The 27964-nt window shown below is 47.0% G+C and overlaps 1 protein-coding gene across 2 annotated transcripts in view; it reads right to left on the bottom strand.

Moving 5' to 3' along the window:
- Positions 1 to 27964, bottom strand: part of SLC2A4RG (SLC2A4 regulator) — a 225682-nt gene that overhangs the window by 27835 nt on the left and 169883 nt on the right. For both annotated transcript variants that reach the window (XM_085619616.1, XM_085619617.1), the window contains exons 3-6: positions 14326 to 14435; positions 13442 to 13683; positions 899 to 999; positions 265 to 529 (exon numbers count right to left, since the gene is read on the bottom strand). In XM_085619616.1, coding sequence (XP_085475742.1) covers positions 265 to 529; positions 899 to 999; positions 13442 to 13683; positions 14326 to 14435 — 718 coding nt within the window. The remainder of the gene's footprint in view (positions 1 to 264; positions 530 to 898; positions 1000 to 13441; positions 13684 to 14325; positions 14436 to 27964) is intronic.

Genomic DNA, 27964 nt, shown 5'->3' with positions numbered 1-27964 from the left:
AAAAAGACAAAGGGAACGCATTAGATTATTCTTACAATCAGAAAGCACTTAAGGGCATGACAGCTCGCTTTCCTAGAGATTTTAAATCAAGGTCTGACAACAAAAGGATGTTGAAATTCATCAAGGAATTGAGGTTTTACTTGTTATAACCAATTATTTGTTCTACAGGAATAAAGCAGAGGCATATAAAATACTTTCAGTATAAATGAAGCCATAGCAACTGTCTTAATGACACCACTAACAAAACCTCAATCAGACGCTCACCTGATAGGCATGATCGGTCTGGACGTGGCACAAGCTGGTTGGAGCAGAAAGGCTCAAGGGTGTCATAAGTGGAAACTCCGGCTTAGTTGATGCAGGCAGGGTCCAGGCAGATTGCTCCAATATAGGAAACACTGGGGGGGTGGAGGTTGTAGGAGACACTGGTGTCAGGTTGGACAGGCCATCGGTCAAGGAATCCATGTTCACATCCACCTCTGTGTAGTAAAAGTCCTCCTCGCCATCACTATGATCCGGCTCAGCCAGACGGCTACAAGGAACACAAATACACTTGTATATCTTGTATATGTGGAAGAAAAACATGATTGAAGCCCTTCGCTTCCAGCCACTGGTCCAAAAGATGGAGTGATGATGGGGCAAAGTGGGGGTTCCCTCTGAACCCATGTACAAAGACATAGGTGAGAGAAGGTAGAAAGATTTCAAATTTTCTCTACATTAAATTACCATTCCATCTGACATTTAGTGAAAAGACTAGCTTTTTGGCTACGATGTGCTGCTCTAGCAAATCTTCTCTTCTGTTACTTTCTCCCCTTATTCAACCACTCACCTCAGCTAGACTGCAAGAAGGTGAGAATTCCACAAGGTTGCTTTCATTTCTGCAATAGTCTAGGTCACTTACCCAAGATGGACAGCTCGGATGTGCTTCTGAATTCCAGATGAGGTACTGAGTACCTTCCCACAATTCTTCCACAAGCACTTAAACATCACCTTCACAGAGTTCTAGGAAGAAAGTAAGATTGATCAGGTAACTAGACCCCCTTATATTCTTACTCCAAAATTAGCATACTCATGTTGATACCCAAGCAACTTGGACAGGATTCTATTAATCTCTCTTTGCTCACCCCATTCGTGCATATATACATACGCAAAAAAAATAAAGGAAAAAAATATGAAATCACAAACACTGCATGCCGATAAGCAAGCCACATCTGTGCAAGGAAATTATGCAAATGTTTGATAGAGAAGACTCTATAAAAATAAAGTACACCTGTGTGCAAATCCTACAGTAAGATGCTCTCTCAAATTGTCACAACGTAAACATTGAAATCACATTATACAATGAAAGTGTGCTGCACTGGGAGGGAGGTGACTTGACAATGGTAAAATTAAAAAACATGTCTCACTAATACAAAGACTGAGCTCTTATAATTCCTCACCAGAATCATAAGCTCAGATGTGCAAAGATAAGAGTTTACAAAACTCTTTCTTTGTCCAAAATAGGACATATTTACGGGTGAGAGACGGCACGGCAATCGAAACAAACTAAAAATCCTCAATCTCTGGATCCTACTGCTTGAGAAACTGAGAAGCCGTCCAACACATATTAGTGCTTCTTGCCTCTCGCGTGTGACCCACAGATCAAAGCAAGGTCTCTTGCAACTTTACCTGAAGGCATGGGATATTTTCTTTCCTTCAGCTTGAATTAATTCGCTTTGAGTGTGGAAAAGTAGATTTCTCGCACATTCTAAGCTGAAAAACCAGCATTTGCTTTAGGTACATAAATAGAGATATCTGATAAAGAAATAATACTGCAGATTTCAGCCAGGAGCAGATTTTTCAATATCCCTAAAGCATCTGTCTCAAAGTTCCATATTTTGGGCAGAAGTAACAAATATGCTACAGATCTTTTTTTGCCAAGTTCACACAATGGGCCACATGGCCACTTCTGTATTTCTATCTGATGCTTATGTTGTTGAAGGACTCCCCACAGGAAATCGGTCTGCCTTTGCTAAAATGTTCCTTTTACCGCAAACATAGAGGGTAACCTATATATGGGTGCACCACTTTATTAGTTGAAAATATTTTCCCCTTGAAATATTTTTCAACTTTTAAAATCCTAGTTGGCTCGTTTGCACTGCTATATAAATCACCTGTCATGGTGGATTATTAGGACTTTGATAAAGAGCTGATCATTGGGACTTTGTTCACCATGACTTACCACAAAGAACCCACAGATTAACCATCAACCTGTAAGGAAGAAGGGTTGGAAGTACTGCTTGTAGCTTGGAAGTTGACAAGCACAGGGGAGCCATGCTCGAAAATCATGCGCAGTCTCTCAGGGAACGAAAGTCTGGAGGTTCCTTCCAAGTGTCAGTACTGTCTAGACTGAGAGTTTGCGTGTACAGAGAATGCAACACACAACAGCATCCAGACAATGTACTGCATTTCCCAGCAATCCATGAACTCCCAAGCAATATGGAGAAGTAGCGGGCGTCTTGGACATCTGGGTATAACCTCTCAAGCGGCACACGCCATTAGACAATCACAACACAATATTGCTGCAGCCTGAACTTTGCCACGGGGATCAAAGATTTCCTTCACAAAATACCAGCTGCTTCCTATAGTTCTCTGATCTGTATCGAAAAACATTTCGAAAAGTTACCTTGCTTGGTTAAATGGGAACTTCGAACCATTTGAACATTTAAAAAGAACTCTCGGAGGGTGCGTGGCCAAGCGAGCCGTAATGGCGGACGCGAGTTAGAAGAGCTCCGTCCAGCCCGCGGCGATATCCTTAATTTTCCTGGTTTCCCCGGCCACATCTTGAGCAGGAAAGGTGTGTGGGGACGTCCCCCCCTCCCACCCCCCCGCGCAGCCAACCGACGGAACTCCGGGAGCGCTATCGGCGGTGGAGTCGCGCCGCGCGCGGCCCGGGCCCGGAGACGCGGCTGAAGCCGGGGAGTCGAGTGCTGTCTCCGGACGGCCCCTGGCGGTGGCGGATCGAGCCGCGCCCAGCCCCAGCTGACGGCGAGAGGTGGGGGCGACGCTGGGGGCAGGCGGCTTGCGGGCCACAGTGGAGGCATTACCAGAATCTGTCGCTCCACTGGGGGCCAGGAGAGGAGCAACGTGGGACCGGCCCGGCGCACATCAGAGTGGCGGTTGAAGCGGAGGGCCCGCTGGAGGGGATAGGTCCTGCACCTACGCACTGCAGCGTGGAGAACTGGCGCCGGAAGCGCTGGGAGCCAGCGCAGCCACCAGAGAAGTGGAGGGACGATCCGGAGTGAAGGCGGTGAGGGCCCCCTGGGCGTGTTGGGCCTTGGCAGGGCTGCTTGACGGGGCTCCGATCCTCGTCTGCACGCCAGAGGCTGTCCACACACGAGCGGCCTTCTGCTGAGGGTCGGGGTGAGGACCTACTTCAGGACGCGAGCAGGGGCCTAAACGGGGTGGCGATTGAGGCTGCAACGGCCGGACCGGGCCGTGGAGGCACGCAGGGAGGAGAAGTGATATTCACGACGGCTCGGAGAACGGCCCCAGCACAGAGGAGCGGAGTGTGGTTATTTTGGGACGGCCGACACGCGCAGGGCAGCACCTGGGACTCAGCGGACCGTTCTAGCGGTGAGCAGTTGGGGGGGAAATTGGCCGAAGTGCAACGTAATAGTGGCCGTGGGCCTGGTGGACAGCTACACTGAGGGCGGCAGGGCAGGTGGTTCCTGGTCGGTCGGTATCCGAGGCGCTTGGAGAAGGCCCCCATATCTGGCAGGACTGGTTTGACTGTGGGCCTACTTCTGCGTGAGACCGCGGGGTTCGGCCCCCAGAAGGGGATTCCTGGGACCTGGGGCGGCTGTTCCTGCGTTTGGCCCTGCGACGACTGATCCTGTGGGGGATCTCTGGAGGAAGGTATGACGAGAGACAAAGGCGGTGGCTCCGCTCGCCACGGCCTAATCGATAAATTTACTGGTCCCGGAGCGGTGGCTTGCACGACCGGGGGACCACCAGAGACCACCAGAGACTATTCCGGATAATGCGGCCCTGATGGTGGCCATCACTCAATCCAGAGACATGTTAGATGCTAAGATCGGGGCGGTTGGGTCAGATGTCACATTACTGCGCCAGGATCTGCGCAACGCAGTGTCTCGCATCACGGAGGCGGAGACCTGGATCTCAGGGGTGGAGGTTCTGTGTCGCACTTTCTTGGTGGGTTCCGATATTGGCTCTACACCTAGCTGCAGTCCTCTATGGGGGAGGGAGATGAGGTTCCTTTCCAATGGCTAGTGAACAGATAGGGGATGCAGGAGTCCCAGGTACCCTCCAAATTTTAAGCTGGAACGTGAGGGGGGGCACTTGATAAAATTAAGCGAGGGGCGATATTGCATCAGGCTAAGAGGGCTCGGGCGGATATTCTAATGCTACAGGAGACACACCTTTTGGGTTTGCAACAATATGGGTATCATCAGATATTTCATGAGGGGTTCGCCAGGGGGTCCAGAGGGGTGGCGAGCCTGGTTCATCGGAGGTTCCCATATGTGCATGTACAGCAGTGGATAGACCCGCAGGGTCGCTATCTATTCATCAGGGGTATGATTGGGGAAGCCCCCGTGATCTTGGGAAGTGTGTACGCCCCCCCCTCTCTTACAGTGGTCTTTTGTGGAGAGGGTATTGGCCCTATGGGCGGATATGCCGGATATGCTGTCTATCGTGGGAGGGGACTGGAATGATTTCATAGATCTGGCCACGGACCGGAGTGGGGGGGGAGGGCGGTGAGCGGAGAGGTGGCCCAAAAAAACTCAGCTCCCTAGTGACTAGCCTGGACTGTCTTGATGTCTGGCGGTGGACTCATGGGGATAGGCGGGAATACACGTATCTTACAGCAGTCCATGCCACTCTCTCAAGACTGGACTATATATTTCTTCCCCGGGCGCTCGCAAGTGGAGTGATACGCGCGGAGATTGGGCAGAGGGCGACAGGCATTTCGTTGGCGCTTGTCGCCGTGGCACCTACAGAATGGAGCCTATAGTACTCATATGAGGGAAGCCATTGCCCATTTTTTTGCTTCCAATGAAGGGTCGGTGTTGAGTGTGGGATCTCTGTGGTAGGCCTTGAAGCCAACTTTACGCGGGGTGGACATCTCCTGGTGCTCGGCAGCTCGCCGCAAGCGTAGGGAAGAACTGATGCGAGCGGAGGCCACCGTTGAGGCACTCGAGCGACAGGCTAGAGAGGAGGGAGGACGACGGTGGGTGAGGCAGATGCTCCAGGCTCAACAGTCATGCGCAGCCCTTCTTATGGATGAAGCCCGCCAGACTTGGCTGGCGACACGTAGCAGGATTTATCAGGGGGGGGATAAGTCCGGGAAGATGCTATACCGGCTCTGCCAGGGCGCCTTTCACACGCAGACCCTTCCGGGCTTAATAGATGATACAGGAGCCCCGATCACTGATCAGCTCCTTATAGCTGAAAACTTTGCTGCCTATTATGCGGAGCTATATGCCCCCCCGGGAGTGCCTGACAGCGGCCACCATAGAACAATTTCTAGCCGACCTACCCCCTAAACCGATATCAGATGAAGTGCGGGATCGTCTGGAGCTTCCGTTGACGGAGGAAGAGCTTAGCACGGCCCTGGGGGAACTTAAATTCGGGGAAGGTGCCTGGGCCCAATGGGTTTCCGAGTGAATTTTTCAAATGCTATAACGTACAATTGGCCCCTTACTATCGAGCTGTGGTGGAGGAGGCCAGGGAGAAGGGCATGCTTCCCCCGGACTGGAGACATGCGGAGGTGGTGGTATTTCTCAAACCCGGCAGGCCCCCAGAGCAGCGGGCCTCGTATCGACCTATCTCCCTCCTCAATGTGAAGGCAAAGGTCCTGGCCAAAGCACCCACCAATCGCCTTCTGCCCCACATTTCGATTCTTATACATCTAGATCAGGCGGGATTCATGCCCAAGAGGGCCACCAGACACAATATAAGGCGGGCGCACGTGGCAGTGGCGGCGGTTCGGCAGACCGGGGAGCGGGCGGCATTATTTTTGGCAGACATGGACAGGGCCTTTGACTCTTTGAGCTGGGTATATCTGTTTGCCTTATTGCGCCGACTCAATCTGGGTCCGCATTTTCTTTCCTATCTCCAGCTCCTATACACGGACTTGACGGCTGCGGTGCGGGTGGCGGGGGTGACGTCTACAGTCTTTCCCATACAACGGGGCACGAGACAGGGATGCCCCCTGTCCCCGTACCTGTTTGCACTGGCCATGGAGCCGTTGGCAGCGTGGGTGCGTATGGATGCGCAGATTCGGGGCTTCGAGTGGTCTCCGGAAGTGTCAGACAGAATTGCATTATATGCAGATGATGTCTTGTTTTTCCTTACGGAGTTAGACACGTCGGGGCCACGACTCCTGCGGATCATGCAGATCTTTGGAGAGTCATCGGGATTGTATATGAATCCCTCCAAATCCACGCTGTGGATGCTGGGGGATGGCCCGGGCCTGGGGAATGGGCGCAGGATATTCAGCTGGCAGTGGGAGGATTGAAATACTTGGGGGTGTTCCTGTCGGAGGCCCCGGAGCTTTCTTGGGACCGCAATGTAGCGCCAGTATGGGAAAAGATCCGCACGGATCTCAAGACCTGGTCTCGAATGCCGTTGACGCTGTATGGCAGATCCGCAATATTTAAGATGGTGGCGCTGCCTAAGCTGCTCTACCAGCTGCAAAACTATCCATATCCGATCCCGCCTCGATGGTTCCGTCAGGTGAACTCCGTGTTGGGCAGTTCCTGTGGGAAGGGGGTACAGTGCGAGTGGCCCTTAGAACGTGTTTCCTATCCTCGTATAGCAGAGGACTTGCGTCTTCGGATGTCTTATCCTACTATCAGGCCTCGCACCTCCTTGTTCTCAACGAGTGGTGGTATGGGGATAGGGAGACCCGGCGTACGCGCTGGAAAGGGCACTTATGGGAACTAATACATTACACACTATCCTGTACTCGGCGTCGGTGCGCAGCAGCCTGCCGTCGGTCACACGAGTTGTTTTCCTGGTCTGGCGGCAGATATTGCGTCGGATGGGCTGGTGGAATGTCCTAACTGAAGAGACTCCCCTCTGGAGTAATGGGCGCTTCCCAGAATTGATGGCAGGGAGAGGTTTCCGCGGATGGGATGCCATTGGCATCTCGACATTGGGAAATGTTATGAGTGGTACGACACTTAAATCATTTCAGGCCCTGCAGAGGGAATTCTCTATGCCCCAATCACAGTTCTACAGATATCTGCAACTGCGGCATGCACTGACCCCAGTCTGGAGGGACTGACATCGCTTCCAGAGTTTAGCCCACTAGAAGCGAGACTTTTTATGGGGGGTCTGGGGACCCGAAAAATTTCCAGGATCTATCAGGCCCTAGTGATCCATTGTTCTACGAAGCTTCAGAAGTTGCGGGAGGAGTGGGAAACTGACGTGGGGGCCTTAGATGAGGACGACTGGAGGGAGGCCCTGGCAGCCCCAAGGGAAGCAGCTATAGCGATGCGGCTGTGCCTTATACAATTTAAATATCTGCACAGGGTGTATTTTACCCGGGCCAGGCTGTTCCGAGCGGGTTTCATTGCTGCTCCGGACTGTCTTCGGTGTGGTCAGGAGGAAGGGACATTTATACATACTATATGGCACTGCCCAGCGCTGGACCGATTCTGGAGGGGGCTAACTACTTGTCTAGCTGAGGTGCTGGGGTGGGTGATCCCGCGCACGCCACGCTTTACATTACTACATGTCATGGAGGGCATCGGGGGCAACATATACAAGCGGCACCTGCTACGGCTGGGCCTTACGCTGGCAAAGCGGGATATCGCCATGGCGTGGAAGGCGCCTAGAGCCCCATCGCTCGCAGCATGGAAAAATTGCCTAGATTTTTGTATGGGGCTGGAATTGCCCATATTTGTGGCCCGAGGGTGTCCACGCAAGCACTACAAAATATGGAAACGATGGGCGGATTACCGGGGGTTGTGGCTGGAGCCACCAGTGGAAGAAGAGGAGTAACCATGGGGAGGTCTAGGGAGACTAGTCGGGAGGAGGGGGCGCCAGGCAAGAGGGGACGATCGGGGGATTCATCTTATTACAATACGATGTGGCAGCGGGGCCTTGGGGCTGTGGCAGGGAGTTCATGGACATGGTGTGACGCGGGGGATGGGGTGGGGGGAGTTGGGGAGTTGGGGGTTGTTAATGTTCAAGATATATCTCCGATAAATGTACAAATAGATTGCTATGGAGATATGCTGCAATGTGATGCTGTTGTCACAAAGAGAAGTGCCAGTGAACATATATTTAAGGTACTCAAGTTTTGCATTTTCTACTTTTAGGAATTACACGTTCCACACCAAAGTACAAAGAGTTGGTTATACAAAGATACTGGTAAGATATACAGGTACAGTTTTGTGCAGAACCTTCATATGTTACTAAACATATTGTTTGTCTGTGGATACCCACTACGTCCTGCAGACAACCCTTCAAGAAGTTACGAGTCAGAAAGGTGGAGTCCAGAGTCCGTTTTCTCTCTTATCCCATTCCCACTGTCTACCACTGGCCCTCAGGTCCTTGAATATGAGGTTATTACATATGGAAGAGTGCATCAATCCCAATGGATTTCAAGAAAGAGGTTAGTGCATCCTGACACCAACAAGCTTAACCTAGGGAACTAATACGTCTTTACGAATGTAATTCATTGCCAACAAAATAAAATAATTAGTCAATTAAAATGTAAAACAATTCAAAGCCATCCCACTCATAACAGCTTTTCAAATTCCCACTTACAGTGAAGACACAGCAAGCTATGTTAATTTACAGGGCGGGGCAGTAACATTTGAAAAAGATCTAACAGCCAGTCTTGTGAATCCCTTCTAAATCAGTGTCTCCCAAAAAGTGGGTACTGGATCACTACTGGGTCGCGAGCAGATTTTTGGTGAGTCGGGAAAGTCCGAGCAATAAATAAAGAAGTGTTAAAATTCTGTGTTTGTTGTCACATTTGCCTTCAATTGTCAGGCTAGGCTACGGACAATTGCTGCTTAGTCTTAACATGGAAATGGGGTTTACTTTTTTCCCTCAGACTCCAAAGTGAGAGGAGTTTTTAAAGTGAATTATATGACAATCTTGCTGGAGTACAGAGTCTAAACGGAAAGGCTGTACGATGTCTGTTTTTGAAACATACAACATGTAAATGCACTGTATGCATTAGCAGTCAGGAAAGCAAAAATCATTCACTTTAAAAAAAATTAAAAGTGTGATGGAAACCAAGATTTTAATAAGATCAAAACACTTAACTTGGTGTTGCAAAAATGATACACATTCACAGAAACCCGATTTGCACTCATTATAATTTGTGGGCTGTATAGTTTTATCAGTAAAATTGTATATATGTGCAAAGTTCTGGACGACTTCAGGGGAAACATGCTATCTGTAAATGGCAATGCGCTACCACATGATGCTTTAGTTATATTTAAAAAAATCGCCCCTCCTCATGTCCATCAAAAGGTAGGTGGGTCGCAAAAGTGGTTTGTTCTAAAAAGGGGGTTGTGCTCCTAAAACGTTTGGGAGCCACTGTTCGAGTAATGCACTGAACTTTTTTAATCAAGTATGCCACCTTTTTTACAAAGGTAAATCAACTAACCGATCTCATACAACGTTGCTGCCCTGAATGACCTGAGACATCCGGAGGCCTATCAGTCCTCACTGCCTCCCTTGGAGAGAAACTAGGCTAAACCCACTTCCGTTGCCGCAACTCAGATCTAAGATCAGAAAAACTCTCCACTCAAACATTAACACACCAAAGAAGTGCTAAACCACTGTACCATTACGAACGAAATCAGACAGCTTCATTCTTTTTTCACTCATAATAATGAGAGAACCAATGTAGGCACACGCGATTAAGCAATAGAAGGGAAGCTACTGACTTGTAACTTCTATTACAGGTAAGTAACTACCAGAGAAGGATAGCATTTACGCTGCAAAGACTAACTTCGCACCTTCAATTCATTTCTAATATGGTAAAACAAAAAATATTGCTACTTTTGTACCATGTACCTAAAATCAAAAGTTCTTTCAATACTATCTTTATATTTTAAGTGCACCCAGGCTCAAAACAACTTGCACAGGTGTGCAGACAATGAAACTCAAACGCTGGTCAAACCAAAAGCACCCTGTAAGGGCTGGTGTCAGACGAGGCGACTGCAAGAGGAACAAGCATTACAAATGTATTAGGTCTCGCTTTTCATTAAGTTAAAGCCATTTGCTTTGCTATACAATACCATTAGCAAAGCAAATGGCTTTAACTTAATTAAAGGCGAGACCTATTGCACTTTCAATGCTTGTTTTACTGTGGGACCGTGGTGGGGGTTGAAAGCAGCAATGCGGGAGGGTGGAAAGATTAAAGCAACAATGCGTGACTGGGGAGGGAGGGGGGGGGAAATCAAGCAACAACGCAGGTCCAGCTGTATTGCTACTATTGGTGCAGCAGATGCTGTGGTACCGGGTCCCACAGCCGTGCGTGACACATTGAACCATGTTAATTGCTGTATTCTACTGCCCAAACAGCATTTAAAGGGGCTATTTCCCCTGCCACCCTTGCAACGCTGCTCTGCGGGACGGAGGGCAGTAGGAGCAATGGGGGCAAGCAAAGGTGCAGGGCGAAGTGTGAGGGTTAACAAGACAAACAAGGCAGTACTGGATGGTGGAAGGGAAAGCAACACTTCTGGCAAGCAACAATGTGATGGGGGCAGTGCTTTGCAAACTCAGGCACTCTATGGAGTGCTGCACCTAAAAGAAACAAGTACCTCCGAAAGCATTAGCAGTGGAAGGGAACTGAGCCCCAGGAGGAGTGCTCGGGCCATGCCCTGGTGAGGGACAAACGCATGAAGTGTAAGTGAAGCTGCCACGCACTGGCCAAAGACAAGCAAGGAAACGAGAGTGACGATCGAACCAAGCAATAGTAAGCAGTGGACGGGCTCTAAGTCCCCCATAAGTAGACAACATGTCTTGCAATAGACAGCGCATGTGCGGTCTCAGGTGAGACCGAAAATTGGCAAACTAGGAGCGCAGACCAGGCTGCTGCTGACTTGAGTGTGACGCTGTGTCTTTACATCTGGTCTGAGCACTCTCCTGCTAACTGCTGCTCTCTCACTCTTTTCAGGTGTGTCACTCGTTTTACCATTGCCCAGTTATGCTGTTTGTTATTTAAAACGGTGTCCAGCTGTGTTTCTTGCACCCTCAGCATAGCTCACTGCCTCTCACTTTTTTACCTGTCTGTAATATCGGAGAGCCCCACGGTCATCTCTTGATGAGGGGTGCACCTGCCTGCATGGTGGCTTACGATATTCTGGTCTCTCCAGCAATGCCTTCCATATCCAGGCTGTCGTTGATGTCCATGTTGTCTTGCGTTTGCCTGGTGATATTTTGGTGGCTCGTTGCTTTGCTGTTTTTTACTGTGTCTTGTGGAATGAGGGGGCAGCTTTTCGCATTCGCTGTTCTCAACCAATGCCTCCTTTCCCCCACAGTAGGTGGGACTCGACAGCCCGGGAAGTTTGTGAGGGGGCAAGAATGCTTCAGAGCCTTGGGCGGGGTCGTAAACGCTATATCAATGCAATTACGATACAACACGTTTCGTTCGGGCTTTAGCAGGCCTCTCCGGCCTAATCTCCGATCTCTCCTGGCCAGGCTCTGCTTTTACTATCCATACCATAACATAGGAGTACCAGAATTGCAAATTGTGTGGCTTGTCAGACACATGCGTAGAGGCAACCGCAGCGCCGTCTCACTTTCACCCAAGGGAGTGCATTATCTGCTCGTGTGTAAATGGGAGCGGCCTGCTGAACTCAATGCCCCCACCCGAATAAGACAATACGGTTATGCGTTGAAGGCACTGCCGCAGCCTGTCACCCCGCCCCCTCCAGCTGGACCAGGTCAGGTCTTGTGTGTTAGGGTGGCACAGGAGGGGCGCCAGCGTCCAGACCTCCTGTGCACTGCCTGTCTACGCAAGGAGCCGCGCGGCACACGCTCTCCCAGGTGCAAATTATCAGGCAGTGGAGCATGGAGGGCTGGGCGGGGCTGAGTCCAACATAGGGGAGGCCGAGTTCTGCGGTAGGCTGGGGAGTGGCACCACGGACTTCCCAGCTCTTCCTCTAGGACTGGAAGAACCTGTCCTGGCACATTCTGCACATTCTGGGCACGAGGAAACCAGAAAGTATTCACTTTTGCGGGGTGAGGACCTGTGTATCCAGGGGGAAGGCAAGCAAAGAGACTTAACCCTTTGAAGTGCCATTAACTGAGGTGCCAAGGGCTTTTTTAACCCTTGAAGGTAGTGCATAGGTCTCAGAGATCCAGGACACGAGGCAAACAAGTCTGTGTTAACCATTCAAGGTGCGTCTCACCTAGTGCCTGAGGCAACCAAGTGTTAAAGTTAGAGGCCCAAGCGCCTTAGAACCTGGAGCATAATGCCGGCGCTAGCATTAACTCTTGAAGCGCAAGTCAGCTGCAGCTTCTACCACGAGGCACCAAGTGCATATTGTTATGGCATAATCCTTCAAAGTCCCTCTACAACTAGGACGCACTTACCTTGAGGTACATTGGCCTGAGGCAACTAATCAACTTTGAAATTACCTTTTTAGTTTTGAATAGTCCAGGTCAAGTAAAACAAGCGTGGTACCGCAAAGTCAGCCGTCTGTTTATTTTCGCATCGCGCTTTCACTTTAAGTGAAAGTGCGATGCGAAAATAAACACGCGGCTGACTTTGCCACAGCCGAATGTGAAAAAAAAAGTGCGTACCGACTAATGAAGGAGACAGTGTCACGCCACCAGTAAACGATCCAATCCCGGTGGACGGGGCCAATAGGAGACAAGGCAGCAACAAGGAGGGACTAAGAAGCCTCCTTTACAATCAGAAGCCAGCGTTTTGCATGGAATATGACGCTACCCAATTAAAAAGATGGCCTGGGTTTCAACTCTGCCTCCGAGAGCTTTGGAATCTGTATTGATTCCAAGAAGCTCTCGAATGCCGAGAGCAGCGCATGTGCGCTGCTATCGCCAGCCGAGATCTAAAAAGTGCTAGCAGAAATACAAAGTTATTTGACTGCTTTACAACACTTTGCTGATGCTTTTCTTTAGGCAGTGTTTGACCTGGATGAGTTTTGATGGGTTCAAGATGTCTTCGGGGATACTCCAGCGCTGACGACATTTCTATTCAGTCTCAAAACAGTGTGGCACACCCCACTTAAAAACGTTGCGTCACCTTTTTAAACTCAATTTGCAAAACATTATACTAATCCCACCCATCACAATAGTGATCGGTAACATGACATGCAAACTACTGCAACCAGGCTTCCCTAGGAGCAGTGGACTCGTGGTGGTGCTGCTGATTGCCATGTGCAGATGTGCAGATGATGCTGTACAGAAAACAGCTCATTACAGAGAAATGACCTTCACTTACCTTCCTCTTTCTGGGAATCGGGTCACCAAAGAGGAAATGGGCAGCATCGGTGTCCTCTATCCCGTCATCGGACTGGGCGGATGACAGGCAGGTCTTGCTAACCTCGGTGGACAGTGGCGGCGAGGGTGTGGATGGAATGGACGGGTCACCCTGAAAGTCCCAGTTCCAGTCACCACTGTTGGTACTGCTGCTGTAACTCGATGAAATCAAAGCAGCCTCTTTGGAAACTTTGCTGCATGGCTCTGAGGGGTAAGAAGAACAAGGCATGACAATCACCAAGGGGCAGGGAGGCAGAACAAGTCTCTTCTAGCACGATCCTGTAGGGAAGGAAGAGCAGAGGCTGATGCTCTGTGTACACCATGCAAGATACTTTGTCAAAATAAATAACAGAAGACCCCAAAATCACATAACATAGAAAGAGGATGAGACCAAAAACCCAACACAAAAATTTTAAAAAATAATAATAATACTAATTGCGCGCTTTATTTTTAGGGATTTTGTTTAAAGCAATTTTAAAAAATCCCTTTATGGTAGGAGATATTTTAGCACTCAATTTAGATTTTTTTTGTACCTCAAGTATTCCATGTTTTACAGAGTCTGATACATATTTGAGGTGTTTTGCTTTCACATCTTCTCTTCAATGAATCTTTAGAGTAGTGCTTTAACCAAGTTTACGTGTTGGTGTTTTTATTTTAGATTTTTTAAATCCTCCTTTTGCTGTTTAGGTCTTGGATGCGTTTACAGATACACCATGCACAGAGGGCCATTCGCTTTCAAAACACCTTTGACCTCATGCAGTGTGGCTCTGGGAACGAAGGAGAGTTCTGAAACTTCCTGAACTGTGCAGTTGGGACCATACCCGCCGAATTCACTAACCTCCTTACCTGTAGTGCAAGTGCCTGCCCCCTGGCCCAGCAGCAGGGGGCTGGTGGACAGGCTGGTGAGAACAGCAGCAGCGATGACTTCATCGAGGTCAGCTTTTTCCGATGGCTTCCTTGGGGCACAAAGGGAGACAAAGTTTACTCACGTCATAAGCTTCAGTTCTTCAAATAACGCGGTGGACAGAGAAAAGAAAACTAAACCTTTCCAAACTGGTACAACATCATTAATCGAAAAACAATGTTTGGCATTTAAGTAATAGGACTACCATAAGTATTATGATTTCTGATGGGATCTGAAAGATCATTTGGCATTGCAGGGCTGCAGGTGCAGGCAGGCTTCATATCCTGCCCGCAAGTGTTGTTGGCACCAGCCTCGTGCTCCACAAAACTGCTTCTGCAGATGAGCTGCGGTACCCTAAAGGCCATAAAGTCTCAGATTTGATATGTTGTATAGCTGTTGCCAAGTTGTAGCCACATGCCGCCAAACATTGCTTCACCACTGAAGTGCATGCCCAGCACTATTCCCATGTGAAGATCAAAGCAATGTACTCCTAAGCATTCCCTTGCACCGGAGGATGCCGCTGAAATCTAGTGCTAGCAAGGTTCATGGTTATATCAACTTCCACTGAGGAGGTATCTTCTACCTTTCTCAAAATGGCCTTGGTTTCTTCTCTTTTGTCCTACAGAGGGAGGTCTAGGTTGGGGCTGATGTCCACACAAGTGATGGTTGTAACTGCCAAGGATTGCGAGGGAATTTTGCATCCTTGAAGGATGTAGCTGCCATAGTACTTATTTCCTACTCAAATGTTTGCATTTTGTGAGTCCTGATGCTCCAGGAAAGCAGTACACGGAATGGACAGCTACAATGTGTGGTGCATGGCTGTCTCAGCAATGACCATCCAGCCGTGGTTTGCCCCGTGAGAAAGGCAGATGGGTATACAGTGGGGCCTTTTATTTCTCTGACCGAAAAAACACAAACAGTACTAGCACTGTAGCTGTGTTTTGCATCCTCTGCTGACTTTGGTCCCACGTGTCGTCCAAAATGGAAATAACCTGGACTGCAGTCAAGGTTATTTTGCAGACTTGAAGTCACAGTGGCTTGTACAAAATACAGGACCAAGCTGTTTACTGTAAGCCTTTGACTTGAACCTATATCATTACTGGCTAGGCCTCAGCCCATTCTACATTGCTAATTGTTCACAATGGTTCTCAATTAACCAAAGAATCGGGGAGTAAATTAAATATATATTTAAGTAGTTATGCAATCCAATCCATACTGTATCGCCCATAATTAATTCCCACCTTCCATCCAAAGCTCAATAACTGATAAGCAAGACTAACTGACCCAAGGGTGAAGGATGCCGGTGATGGGAAAAGGGCATGGCTGTACAGGAGGGATGGACTGACATAAGGGTCCCCTCGCTGCTTATTCCCATTAGCTAGTGGCAGTACACACTTTATAGATTACGAGAACAAGAGCTGGTAGTCCACACCAAGCGTGATGACAAAATATTTCATTTAAGGCACACCATAAATTTACACAATGTAGAGAAGGAGATTACTAAGAACGGTATGAGATTAATGTTACTGAGGACTCGATCACAGGACGAAACAAGACAAATGAGCAAGCCTAAAATATAGGTCTGTGATTTTTCTAAGAAAAGAATCATATCCATTGTAGGATGGATTAAGCCACGCCCTATTACCAACACTACGTTAGCATAAACGAGATAATTGTTAGCAAGCCAGCTTGTCGTTTCTGCTGCGCTGCACACAACACTGTTATGTGTTATTCATTTTAGAAATGCTGACTCGACTTTGCCTTACAGGATAACAAACTGTTGTTTCACATTCTTAACTGTGAAATGTGCCCTTGGTCTGTACATCATGCAAAGAACGAGTCTGGGTCACTAGAAGGTACAGAGTGTTGTGATTAGATTGATCGTACCACTTCTTAGACATATCATACATGCAGCTGCCAATATCTGAAGGACAAGCGTCTTTAATATTGCAGAACAGTTTGGGTTTGCACACATTCGAACAGAAGAGCTGATGCATGAGAGAGCTAGCTGATCCTTTGATGTGATTCTACTAAGCTGATCTATACGGTATGGGGTCCCCCCTGTTAACCTAAGAGACCTTCTAATAGTCTAATAATAATAATGTATTAGATTCTAGAGAAAGGAGTGTGGCTGTATACCACTGTCATTATTAGTATGATTGCTCCTTTCATTCTGTATGGTATTGTAATAATGCTTATGGTTCTGATCCGTACTGTTAGTCTGCTAGTGTTAGCCAAAGTACTGCATCTTAGGACGCGAGGTTTATAAAATAAACTCTTTAAACTTTACCGTGTCTGTATTATTATGTTGTGGACTAACAAATAGCTACGAACAGGTATTTCGTATTCCCACCACTCCTGAGAAATATCTAAGTCGCTTGTTCTGGTTTGTCTATACATTGGGACCGCCTAGCTAAATCTAGGCTAACGAATGGGATACTAAGCTAGTCGGATAACGGGGTTCTGGGTTCTGAGGGGAGTTTTCTGGTACACCACAATTCTCTGAGGTCCTGGTCTCCTGCGCATAGTTCTGTGCATAAGCAGAATCCCTGCAACATGGCGCACCTAACGTTTGGTCTTATGATCTGAGACGCTTTAGTAGTACTTGTGTTAGTCCACAACCACCCTCACTCTCGTTTCCGGATAACAGGAGTGACGGTTTAACCTACCTAGGTTTTGACTATAGGTTCTTACAAGCTTGAAAATTATAAAGGTTATAACTTTTGAGCCCAAGTGCTACTGTAAAGATCGTTGTTACTCTTTAGGGTGTCCTTATGGCGGTTAATATTCCCACTCATAGTAGGGTTCCTCTGCGCGCTCATTTGAGGGCTTATGGGGTACCTGATGACGGGATGGCCGTGGTCTTTGTGGTCAGTGCTGATGCCACCTACCCTTATGAGTTGTTTTACTCATGGGTGACCTTTGAGGAGGTGGATACGGACGATAATTTGTTCCACGAATATACAGCCATGCCTGTGCCTGCGGCTTATGCCCCATATAGGACACTAGAAATACCTATTTCTGCCTGGGAGCATACAATTTGGTTTAATGGCGCCCTCCCCCATGAGGTCGTATCGGCGAGAATGGGCCCGTTGTCGATTGCAGGGGCCACTTGGCCGGTACTGGCCGGATATACTCCGCACCCACGCTACCTGACGGTGAAAGTGGGTGATTTACGAACGCTACACACAGCCCTGATTACGGTCCATAGGGCTTTAGTGCAGTATGTGTCACGCACAGTTCAGGTGGGAGCACCTGCGGTTGCTGGGCACGGGACGGATCACCATCACGCGGTGGTGATTAGCCCTGTTATGGTTAATGCGGTTGTCGGCAAGCGCCCCCTCAGTAAGGATGAATTTCCTTACTGGCTTGCGGAAAAATTTGATCAATTGGAAGCCGTGTTTCCAAACACTACACCTGTGGATAAACACAGGATACTCACCATTACTTTGCCGAAGGACCTGGTCCCTGATCTTGTTGATTGTGACAATTGGGGCAAGGTCTTTGCTGCGACCTATTCGAAGTGCTACGGCACTCCGTCTATGTCTGTACTACCCTCCGTCATCAAGAAAGTCCAAGAAATTCATGGTGCGGAGGCGGCTATTGAGTTAGGATTAAGGCTTGTCGACAGTTTCGATGTGGTTGGTTCCATGGTAATGGGCAACCTCAAAGGAGATGCCATGCAGTTCCAAGTTGGTAATATGCTGGAACTTGTGGATGATGCCGATAAGCCAAGGAAGTTCGCAAAAATTATTGCGAAGGCCTACAGGATGGTTGGACGTAGTGCCTTAGGCGTGAAACCCACCATCAAAGTTCCTGATGTAGTACAGCAAACTAAGGTGAGTTTGTCTACAAAAGACGAAAAGCCCAACTTTCCTAAACAAAGTTGGCGAGCCAGAAAACAAGAGAAACAGCAACAGAAACAGGGTTCTCGTTCTGCCTCACCGGTCCAGTCGTATAGTGAACGCACTTATGATTTGCGCGATCGTACTCGTATTAAGTCGCCTGATAGGTTTCAGGTTTCTGAACAACGCTCTCCTCGTTCTTCACAGGACACATCGACTTCGCACACTGGTGGTGGAGAGCGTGGGAGAGGACGGGGCGTTCAAGGTCGAGACCAGCCCCGCCAGACTGACGGTAAAGGCAAGCAGGAAGACACTGCCAGACAACGACCACAGTTTCAGAAAAAGAAAGTTGCTGCTATCTCAGCGAGATATGCCTCAGATGGTCAGGACACAGCTTCGGAATCTGACATGGGCACTAACGCTGCTAGACAGCGCGGCGGAAGTTACAGTAGTGCGGCAAGCATTGCGTCCATTTCTGGAGGCGACAGCAACTGACATTTATGTGACAGTTGAAACTGCTGATACTCGCGTAGCTCCCCCAGAAAGATTATTTGAAATAGTCCTTAATATTGAGGGTGACATACAACGCAAAAATAAAGTGGTTTTTTGGGACAATCTTACGACCACCTATGATATTCTTTTGGCGGAGAAAGATTGGCCTCCGGCTTTCATTTTGGATGCTCCTAGGGGAGAGGAAGTCATTCTTCCTTCCTTTGGGCACGCAGTGCCCACGGATGAGTCTAATAGGTTAGCCGGGGAGTGGGCACAGGTGCTTGCACCTGCGTTATATCGTAATCAGGTTGGCTGGGATAAATGTTCTCCCAATCATGAGATTCCATTGCGGTCCGATCCCCAGCCTCAACCCCAATACCCCATGCGTCGCGAGGCAAGATCTCACGTCGCGTCCATCCTTGAACAATTGGAATATCAAGGAGTGATTGAGACATGTGTGTCACCCATGAATAATCCTTTATTCACTGTGACGAAGCCTGACGGGTCGTACCGCCTAGTTTTGGATTACCGGCATTTAAACTCGCATTGCCGGACGTGTGTGGTACAAAATACTCATAGTTCGGCTCTCGTCGATAGTCTTGTGAGAAAACGTTTCAAAACCACGCTCGACTTATCAAATGGCTTTTATTGCCATAACATAGCCCCTCATAGTTATGAGTGGACGGCATTTACCTCGGGTGGAAAACAAAAATTGTTTAAGAGGCTCCCGATGGGCTATAAAAACAGCCCTGGAGTTTTTTCCACTCGCGTGGTCTCTCTCTTGGAGATGGTAGACCCGGAGGCATACTCGTATGTTGATGACATCTATCTGACAGATGACGAGTTGCTTCCACACCTTGCTTGGGTGGATAACATAGTGACTATGTTTGCAGACTTCGGTTACAAGTTTAACTTTAAGAAGTCCCACATTGCTGAGTTCACAGTGTTGTTCTTGGGGTACAAACTCAATAATGAAGGTCGAGGCTTGGCACCGCACTTCCTTGAGAAATGCGCACGCCTTCGTATCCCTACGACACTGAAAAAACTACAATCATTACTGGGCTTTCTGAATTTCGGTCGTTCCTACATTCCTGATTATGCCCAGCGTATCAAGACTTTTTATGCTTTGGTACAACCAACTTTTACCAGATCTTGCTGGCTGCCAGAGCATTCATCTGCATTGTATTCTTTGCAGACTGATCTTCTTACTGCAAAATTTTTACAAACTCGTGATAACCACACCAACCTGGTCATTAGAATTGTTCCAGGCGCGGAAGGTTTCACGTACTTAACGTTCAATGAGGGCGACACAGTCCCCATTGCTTACAAATCTCATCTGTACACTTCGGCTGAGCTGCGATTTTCCACTGTTGAAAAAGTCTTGACAGCAGTTCAGATGGCGATCCTGAAAGAACGAGCGCTATCACAAGGAAAGCACATGCTGGTGGTAACACCGTTTCCTGCTCTCGAAGCAGTCACTAAAGCTAGTGTACCGAATTCTAAGGCTTTGCATCCAAGGTGGATACAATGGGCGACCTCCTTAGCTTCGCCTGACGTCGAATATATCTTTGACGCGGCGTTGCAGACTCAGGAGAGTTTGGAGTATGAATTTGTTCATCCTGCTCCTCTGTCATTGCGCCCTATCGAGGAATACCATTGTGTCATATACACTGACGGGTCGGCGCAACCCGCAACTGGATCAAGGCACGCTTATTCAGCGGCTTGCGCAATTGTAGTCGGTACTTTCGTAAATGGAGAGTTCCAATCTGATGCAGTGTATACGCAGTCATTGGGTGATTGTACCGCGCAGTTGGCGGAGCTTCATGCTCTGGTGCTTGCACTTGAGTTTGCTGATCACAGGGTCACTACTCTTATAGTGAGTGATTCTTACTATTGTGTTCAATCTTACAACAACAATTTGCTTTTTTGGATTATGAATGGTTTTCGTGATTCCAAAGGTGGCACAGTAAAGCATAAAACGCTTTGGGCTCGGGTGGCAGAACTTAAAGGGAGTCTGCCACTTGTGAATGTAATTCACACACTTGGTCACCAACGAGTTGGTGTCCATGCTGTCGGTAACAGTTTGGCTGACGAGGCAGCTAAAACCGCAGTGGCGACATATTTAGTAGCAGCAGTTACAAGATCAAAATCTAAGATTGATGCTGACATCTTAGCAGCTATTGCTGCTTCTGAGACAGGGACAAACTTCCCTAGAGGTTTCCCTTCTCGATACCATTATCACTTAAGTCCTGATAACGTCCCGCTAGTGAGGATTAACGACGTTGGTGATAGATTGATTCCCAACGCGGACTGCAGACGAAGTTTGATAACGGCTGCCCACGAAGGTGCTGCGTCTGCGCATGCTGGAGTGTCAGCAACTGTGTCTCTTTTACAGCAACGTTACTGGTGGTAAGGTTTGTATAAACAAACGCGGGCTTATGTACTTAGTTGTGACATTTGCCAGCAGATTAAACCTTCTTCTGTTGCGCGTCCACCTCCAACGCAGCTGCATATTTCTAATCAACCACTTGCGTGTGTTTATTTAGATCACTGCAGTCCTTTTACCTCTGATACTGCGTACAAGTACATCTTGGTTGCAGTGGATTCGTGCACACGTTTTCTGTGGGTGTGGCCACAAAGGAGTGCTGATGCCAGGACTGTCATCAAAGCATTGCGTGTCTTTATAGGGAGTTTTGCATGTGGTACCCTTCACTCTGATCAGGGCCCGGCGTTCGCCTCTAAGGCGTACAAAGAAGCAATGAGAAGTTTGGGGGTCCAAGTCAAATTTTCGTCTCCATACCGGCCTGAGGGCAATAGTGTTGTGGAACGGATGAACCGTGACCTAAAGCAATCGTTGACAGCCAAGGTATTAGGTACAGGCCGGAACTGGCTTGCCCACTTGTATGACGTCCAACGTGCACTTAATAACCTCCCTAGAAGGTCTCTGGGTGGGAGGACCCCGTACATGATGCTCTTTGGAGTGAGAATGTTTGTTCCGGACCTTGAAGGTCTAGACATGGCGGCGGCTGCCGCGCCTTTTGACCTAGATGACCACTGTGCTGTATTGCAGAATCTACAAGAAGCAAGAGACACTCTGGCAAAGGAACACGTGCCCTCTACATCTGAAGAAGCGCTCCTGATTACGGTAGTCGGCTGGCTACCTGGTGTTGGTGACCTGGTCTGTGAGAAGGTGGAGAACAAGAAGGAGTTTGGCCCCTCTTATCGTGCACCAGTCCCGGTGCTTGGAGTATTGGGTACACGTACAGTTGTTTTACCCCCACTTCCTGGTCGCAAGGGTAACAGGTACATTTCAATTGAGAATGTCAAGCTACACAGGGTGGCCGATTCTCCATAGTATGACACCTTCGGTTTCCTCCCCTTCGATGCTGAGAAACTCTGTTGTGATGCCACCCTCTATCATCGTGCCTGAGGTTTCCATTGAGATGCTTACAGTTACTGATCCGCCTGTGCCACCTACTGCTGGTGGTTTGCCTGATGATCCTGAGTATGCTTATCCTGCAGAAGTCCCTTTGCCCCTATTACATACAACAACACTTACCCAGTCCCATTCTTCCTTTGAAACTGAATCATTGACTTCCACTGCCCCTTCCAAAATTTCTATATTTTTTGCCTGGTTCAAGAGACATTTTTTGGTTGCACCTTGGACTTACATCTGGTTGGTGCTGATTTGTATTTTTTTATTCATGACAATTGGCTTTGTGGTAGTGTTTTTTAGACTTATAAATGGACACTACCTGAATGAGCGTTCTACAATTCAATTAATTGATGGAACTTTGGCCCCCCATTCCTCATCACACATCATGAAAAGAGACCAGACGTTTGTGAACATCACCGCCTGGCCTGTACGTGATGGGATTGCTTGGGATGCAGTGAACTTTCAAATTCATGGTCCCACCGAAGTTATTAATGTGCCAACTGTTTTTCGTGTTTCTATGGGTGATGTAGTTAAACAAAACATCCGCTCAGATGATTGGGATGTACAAGCAATAGAAGCATTGTTTTCTGATTTAAAACATTATGCTGCATTTGATACTGAAGACCTGTATTTAAATACTGCAAACTACGATGAGCAATTTTGTTTTCAACATTATGGCACACATTTCCTACATAGAGCAAATACTTTTTGGAATTTTGTTAATTTCCATCAATGGGAACATTGTCCTGTCCCTATGCCTGGCAGCTCTGCCACTTTATTGAAAAAATTCACATACTTTTCAGATTTTAGTGTGTCAAACCCGGATTCTTTTTATTTTAAGGTGGCAGTAGAACCCACTTCTAAGGTCAGATTGACACACACAAAATTATTATATTCCAAATCCTTTATGGATGAATTGGCTATTGGCGGTTATGACGTATGGAAAGCTACTATCGATCTTAAATCGGTTTGGGGAACTAAACCGTGGCAGGTACAAGGAACAGAAGCGTTGCATCGTGCCTGTCTTATCCCAAACCATATATTGTTTTTGAATTCATCTATTTTTCAGACCACCTGTTTTGGATTGGCTATGTCTAAAAAATTAATTTCCCCCTCGATACCGGATCTGGGTGCTTACCCTGGTTGGGAGAATCACTCAGATCTGTCCCTTACTATGTTGCAGTTCCTTGTTTCCAACGACACGTTCAATATTTCAACATTGAATCCTGAGGGTTGGTTGGTTTGGCAAACAAGCTCAGATTCCTGTCAACGACGGTTTCTGGATCTGGCTCCAGGGTATACACAACTTAGGGTTAACCCTCGTTTTACATCTTCACACACTGTGACTACCTACTCTGTAGGTAAGTTATGTCAGTCGTGGCTACAGCATTCCACGTTAACTTCAGTTAAGCTACATTTATCACGATTAAATGACAAAATAGATTTGAATGATTTTATTAAGGGTCCTGCAAATGGCAGGTCTAAACGATGGGTTTATGCTATTTACAATGAAATTTGGAAATTGTCGCAAATTGAAGCTGCTTCAAGATTACGTGCTATTGACCAGGCCAATATGGAAAAAGTATTGGCTGTGATAGATAATATTATTAATACTTTGTCTTCTAGAATTTATACACTAGATAATATTGTTTCTTCTGTCGTAGACATTGTGCAGGATGATGTATCTGTGTTGCATCATGGCCAAAATCAGTTGCGTTCAATTATGCAGTTTGCATGGACATTGCAAACGTTAAAGGCAGGGAAAGTCCCTTGGGATTACATGAATATTTCATCGTTGTTCCTTCCTTTTAATTTGACAGAAAAACAGCAGTTCATGTCCATGAAAGATGCAACTTATGCATTGCCGCACATTGAAAAATTAGAACCTTTACCTTTTTCTGTTGCTGAGTTGAATTCAGCCGTGTAGCTTATACACGGATTGGTCACTTTACCTTTTAGTTTGTTTAAATTTAGTTCGTGCATGAAGCATTATGTCATTGGTAGATATGAACAACTTGGTGATGCGTTTTTGCACGAAGTTTGGTCACTTCCGTTCACTTACAGATGCGTAAGGGATGGCAAGGAGGTTTACTTAAAGGGTGAAGAATGCACTTCCGCTCCTGATCATTCTGTGGTTTGTAGACATATACAATTACATGGCGCGTGCAATATACACGCTCAAAATTGGGCTTGTGTCCTAAAGGGGATTCCAATGCCAGTTATAACGTCTTCTTTTAAGCTGCTTGCCAACGGTAGTTATTTGCTTTTAAATAGTGAAGCTTGCTGTGGGATGCTAGTGGGTATTCCTTACATAGTCACTGTTTCGCAAAAGGTGGTTTGCTGTAATAACGTCCTTTTCCCTCCCCCGCAAGGCCGACTCGATATATCCATCTGGCCGGCGATTCCGACCTTGAACGCAGAGTTCAATAGGATGAGCAGAATAAGGGCTCTTTTGTCTAAAAAGGAGGTTGCGTTGACTTCGTCCCGTGAAACATTTCTTCTTAATGTGGCGAACACACGCACTGAGGTACAAGCTCTTTTAAATACTGACCTCCCCCTCCATTTTGGAACCTTGATTCAAACTATCTTTAATGCCTCGTCTACGACTGGCCTTGTTCATTTTTTTAAAAATTGTGGGCTCGGGCCTCGTGACATCTTTCCAGACTGTTTTTGGTGTAATCCCCGCATTTTTACATTCTATTTTCTCGAGTGTCTTCGGAGGGTTCCTCTTGCTCCTCGCTTTGGTGGCCGGGATCCTCTTGTTGATTTGCGCACTTCGATATGGCTGCACACCAGGAGTTGCAAGACAGCATGCTCCGCCTGCTCCATCTTCGTAGCCGGATGCTTGATTATTACGGCACTTTCCCTTTGGCGGTCTTAAGCGTCAAGTATGGATTGTCTTTCCGGTTTCCCTTTTTTACCTGTGTGCAACCTGTCTTTCATTGCCTAGATTGTCCCTTCCAGTGGGCTCTGGACTTGTGCCTGTCAACCTTGGCGTCACCTGACCCGGATTTTGATGAACTAATGTGTCCCTTAGTGGCTCATGATTTTGATTGTTCTGGTGTGGGGTTTATAGCTTTGGGTGCTGCACAAGAAGTCCTTGCTGACTGGGATATCGGAGAGGCGGCTATTGAATTCCTTGAAAGGAGTTATATCGAGGATGCTGACAGTTGTCCTATTGTGGTGCTGGATGCTCCGATAATTGATGAACACGTGTGTTCCTTTCCCTTGCTAAATTGGATGGCAGATACTTTTGCGGAATGCTCCAATGATTTCCTCTTGGAAGCTGTTGCAACTTACGGTGCATATACCTTTATGGATTGACTGATTGACATTGTCACTCCAGGGTGCATCCAGGGCGGTTAATTTTCTTCGAAATTTTTTTTACTGATATTTTTAAGACATCGTTTTTCTTTTTTTAAACAAATTTTTCTTCCTTTTTATTCTCGGACTTTACACTTATCTTATATGGACTTATAGTTCATGCCCTTGGTTCCGTTCTACATCACTTGAACTCTGCGTTCTTGATAAGTGTATCCCTATTGGTTAGTGCTCCGATCATGGGGGGGGGGTGTAGGATGGATTAAGCCACGCCCTATTTACAACACTAAGTTAGCATAAACAAGATAATTGTTAGCAAGCCAGCTTGTCGTTTCTGCTGCGCTGCACACGACACTGTTGTTGCGTTATTCATTTTAGAAATGCTGACTCGACTTTGCCTTACAGGATAACAAACTGTCACAGTGGCTTGTACAAAATACAGGACCAAGCTGTTTACTGTAAGCCTTTGACTTGAACCTATATCATTACTGGCTAGGCCTCAGCCCATTCTACATTGCTAATTGTTCACAATGGTTCTCAATTAACCAAAGAATCGGGGAGTAAATTAAATATATATTTAAGTAGATATGCAATCCAATCCATACTGTATCGCCCATAATTAATTCCCACCTTCCATCCAAAGCTCAATAACTGATAAGCAAGACTAACTGACCCAAGGGTGAAGGATGCCGGTGATGGGAAAAGGGCATGGCTGTACAGGAGGGATGGACTGACATAAGGGTCCCCTCGCTGCTTATTCCCATTAGCTAGTGGCAGTACACACTTTATAGATTAAGAGAACAAGAGCTGGTAGTCCACACCAAGCGTGATGACAAAATATTTCATTTAAGGCACACCATAAATTTACACAATGTAGAGAAGGAGATTACTAAGAACGGTATGAGATTAATGTTACTGAGGACTCGATCACAGGACGAAACAAGACAAATGAGCAAGCCTAAAATATAGGTCTGTGATTTTTCTAAGAAAAGAATCATATCCATTGTAGGATGGATTAAGCCACGCCCTATTTACAACACTAAGTTAGCATAAACTAGATAATTGTTAGCAAGCCAGCTTGTCGTTTCTGCTGCGCTGCACACGACACTGTTGTTATGTGTTATTCATTTTAGAAATGCTGACTCGACTTTGCCTTACAGGATAACAAACTGTTGTTTCACATTCTTAACCGTGAAATGTGCCCTTGGTCTGTACATCATGCAAAGAACGAGTCTGGGTCACTAGAAGGTACAGAGTGTTGTGATTAGATTGATCGTACCACTTCTTAGACATATCATACATGCAGCTGCCAATATCTGAAGGACAAGCGTCTTTAATATTGCAGAACAGTTTGGGTTTGCACACATTCGAACAGAAGAGCTGATGCATGAGAGAGCTAGCTGATCCTTTGATGTGATTCTACTAAGCTGATCTATACGGTATGGGGTCCCCCCTGTTAGGTTAATAATAATAATGTATTAGATTCTAGAGAAAGGAGTGTGGCTGTATACCACTGTCATTATTAGTATGATTGCTCCTTTCATTATTTGACCACTGCCAAATTTGTCATCAATTCAGAGATTAATTCGGTGGAGGAGAGACTGGGGGCTACTAGATGATCTCTGACAATGCTAACATTGAATGAGCATACTGTTATTCAACCAAGCTCAGACACAGCCAAGATTACTGGAAATGATGAGGGGAAAGGGGGTAGTGTAAATAGCTCACCTGTCGAAACCCATCCAACTGTTCTGTGCACTTGGAGGAAGAAAACAAGTTACTTACCTGTAACTTTGGTTCTACAGTATTGGACACTTTCATAGATTCCCATGCTTGTATCATTCCCCGTCGTCGGAATGGTGGGAGTCACCGGTATATATAAAATAGCAATAGAAACCATAACCAAAACAGAACCTAGGCCCATTCTTGTTTTGCAACCTATCCACCTCTTTTTGTAAAAGAGACCAAAAAAAAAAAGAACCACCAATCAGATTACCCTCACCCCCTAGAACCCTCCTGAGAGAAGCTCAGAACCTCAGATTTCCGTAGCCGTTGTGTAACCAAACCACTGAAGATGGCAGAGGCTGAACTTTCCCAGGAGAGGCGGGTGGGTCGCAAGGGAATCTATGAAAGTTTCCAATACTGGAGAACCAAAGTTACAGGTAAGTAACTTGTTTTCTTACTCCAGTATTGGAACTTTCATAGATTCGCATCCCTGTATCAGAGTAGCTAGCAGTTATCAGCACATCTTTTGGAACCATTACCAATATCAGACTAGGAACAAAGCCATAGTAAACAAATCACGAAGACATTTTCAATGGTCAACAACATAGTTAGAAATATTAGAAACATAAATACATAAGGTTAAAAAATGTACTAGAGCTGATAAAACAGTAACATGGAAGGAGGGATGAAAGGGAAAGCTCACCACTAGTGAAAGAGGTTCTTCAGGACTGCTTGGCCTACTGCTGTGTCACTCTGCGTCAC

The sequence above is a fragment of the Triturus cristatus genome, chromosome 7 (assembly GCF_964204655.1).
Source record: "Triturus cristatus chromosome 7, aTriCri1.1, whole genome shotgun sequence".
Classification (NCBI taxonomy): domain Eukaryota; kingdom Metazoa; phylum Chordata; class Amphibia; order Caudata; family Salamandridae; genus Triturus; species Triturus cristatus.
Note: the sequence above shows the minus strand (reverse complement) of the source record. Positions and strands in the feature narration are given on the sequence as shown.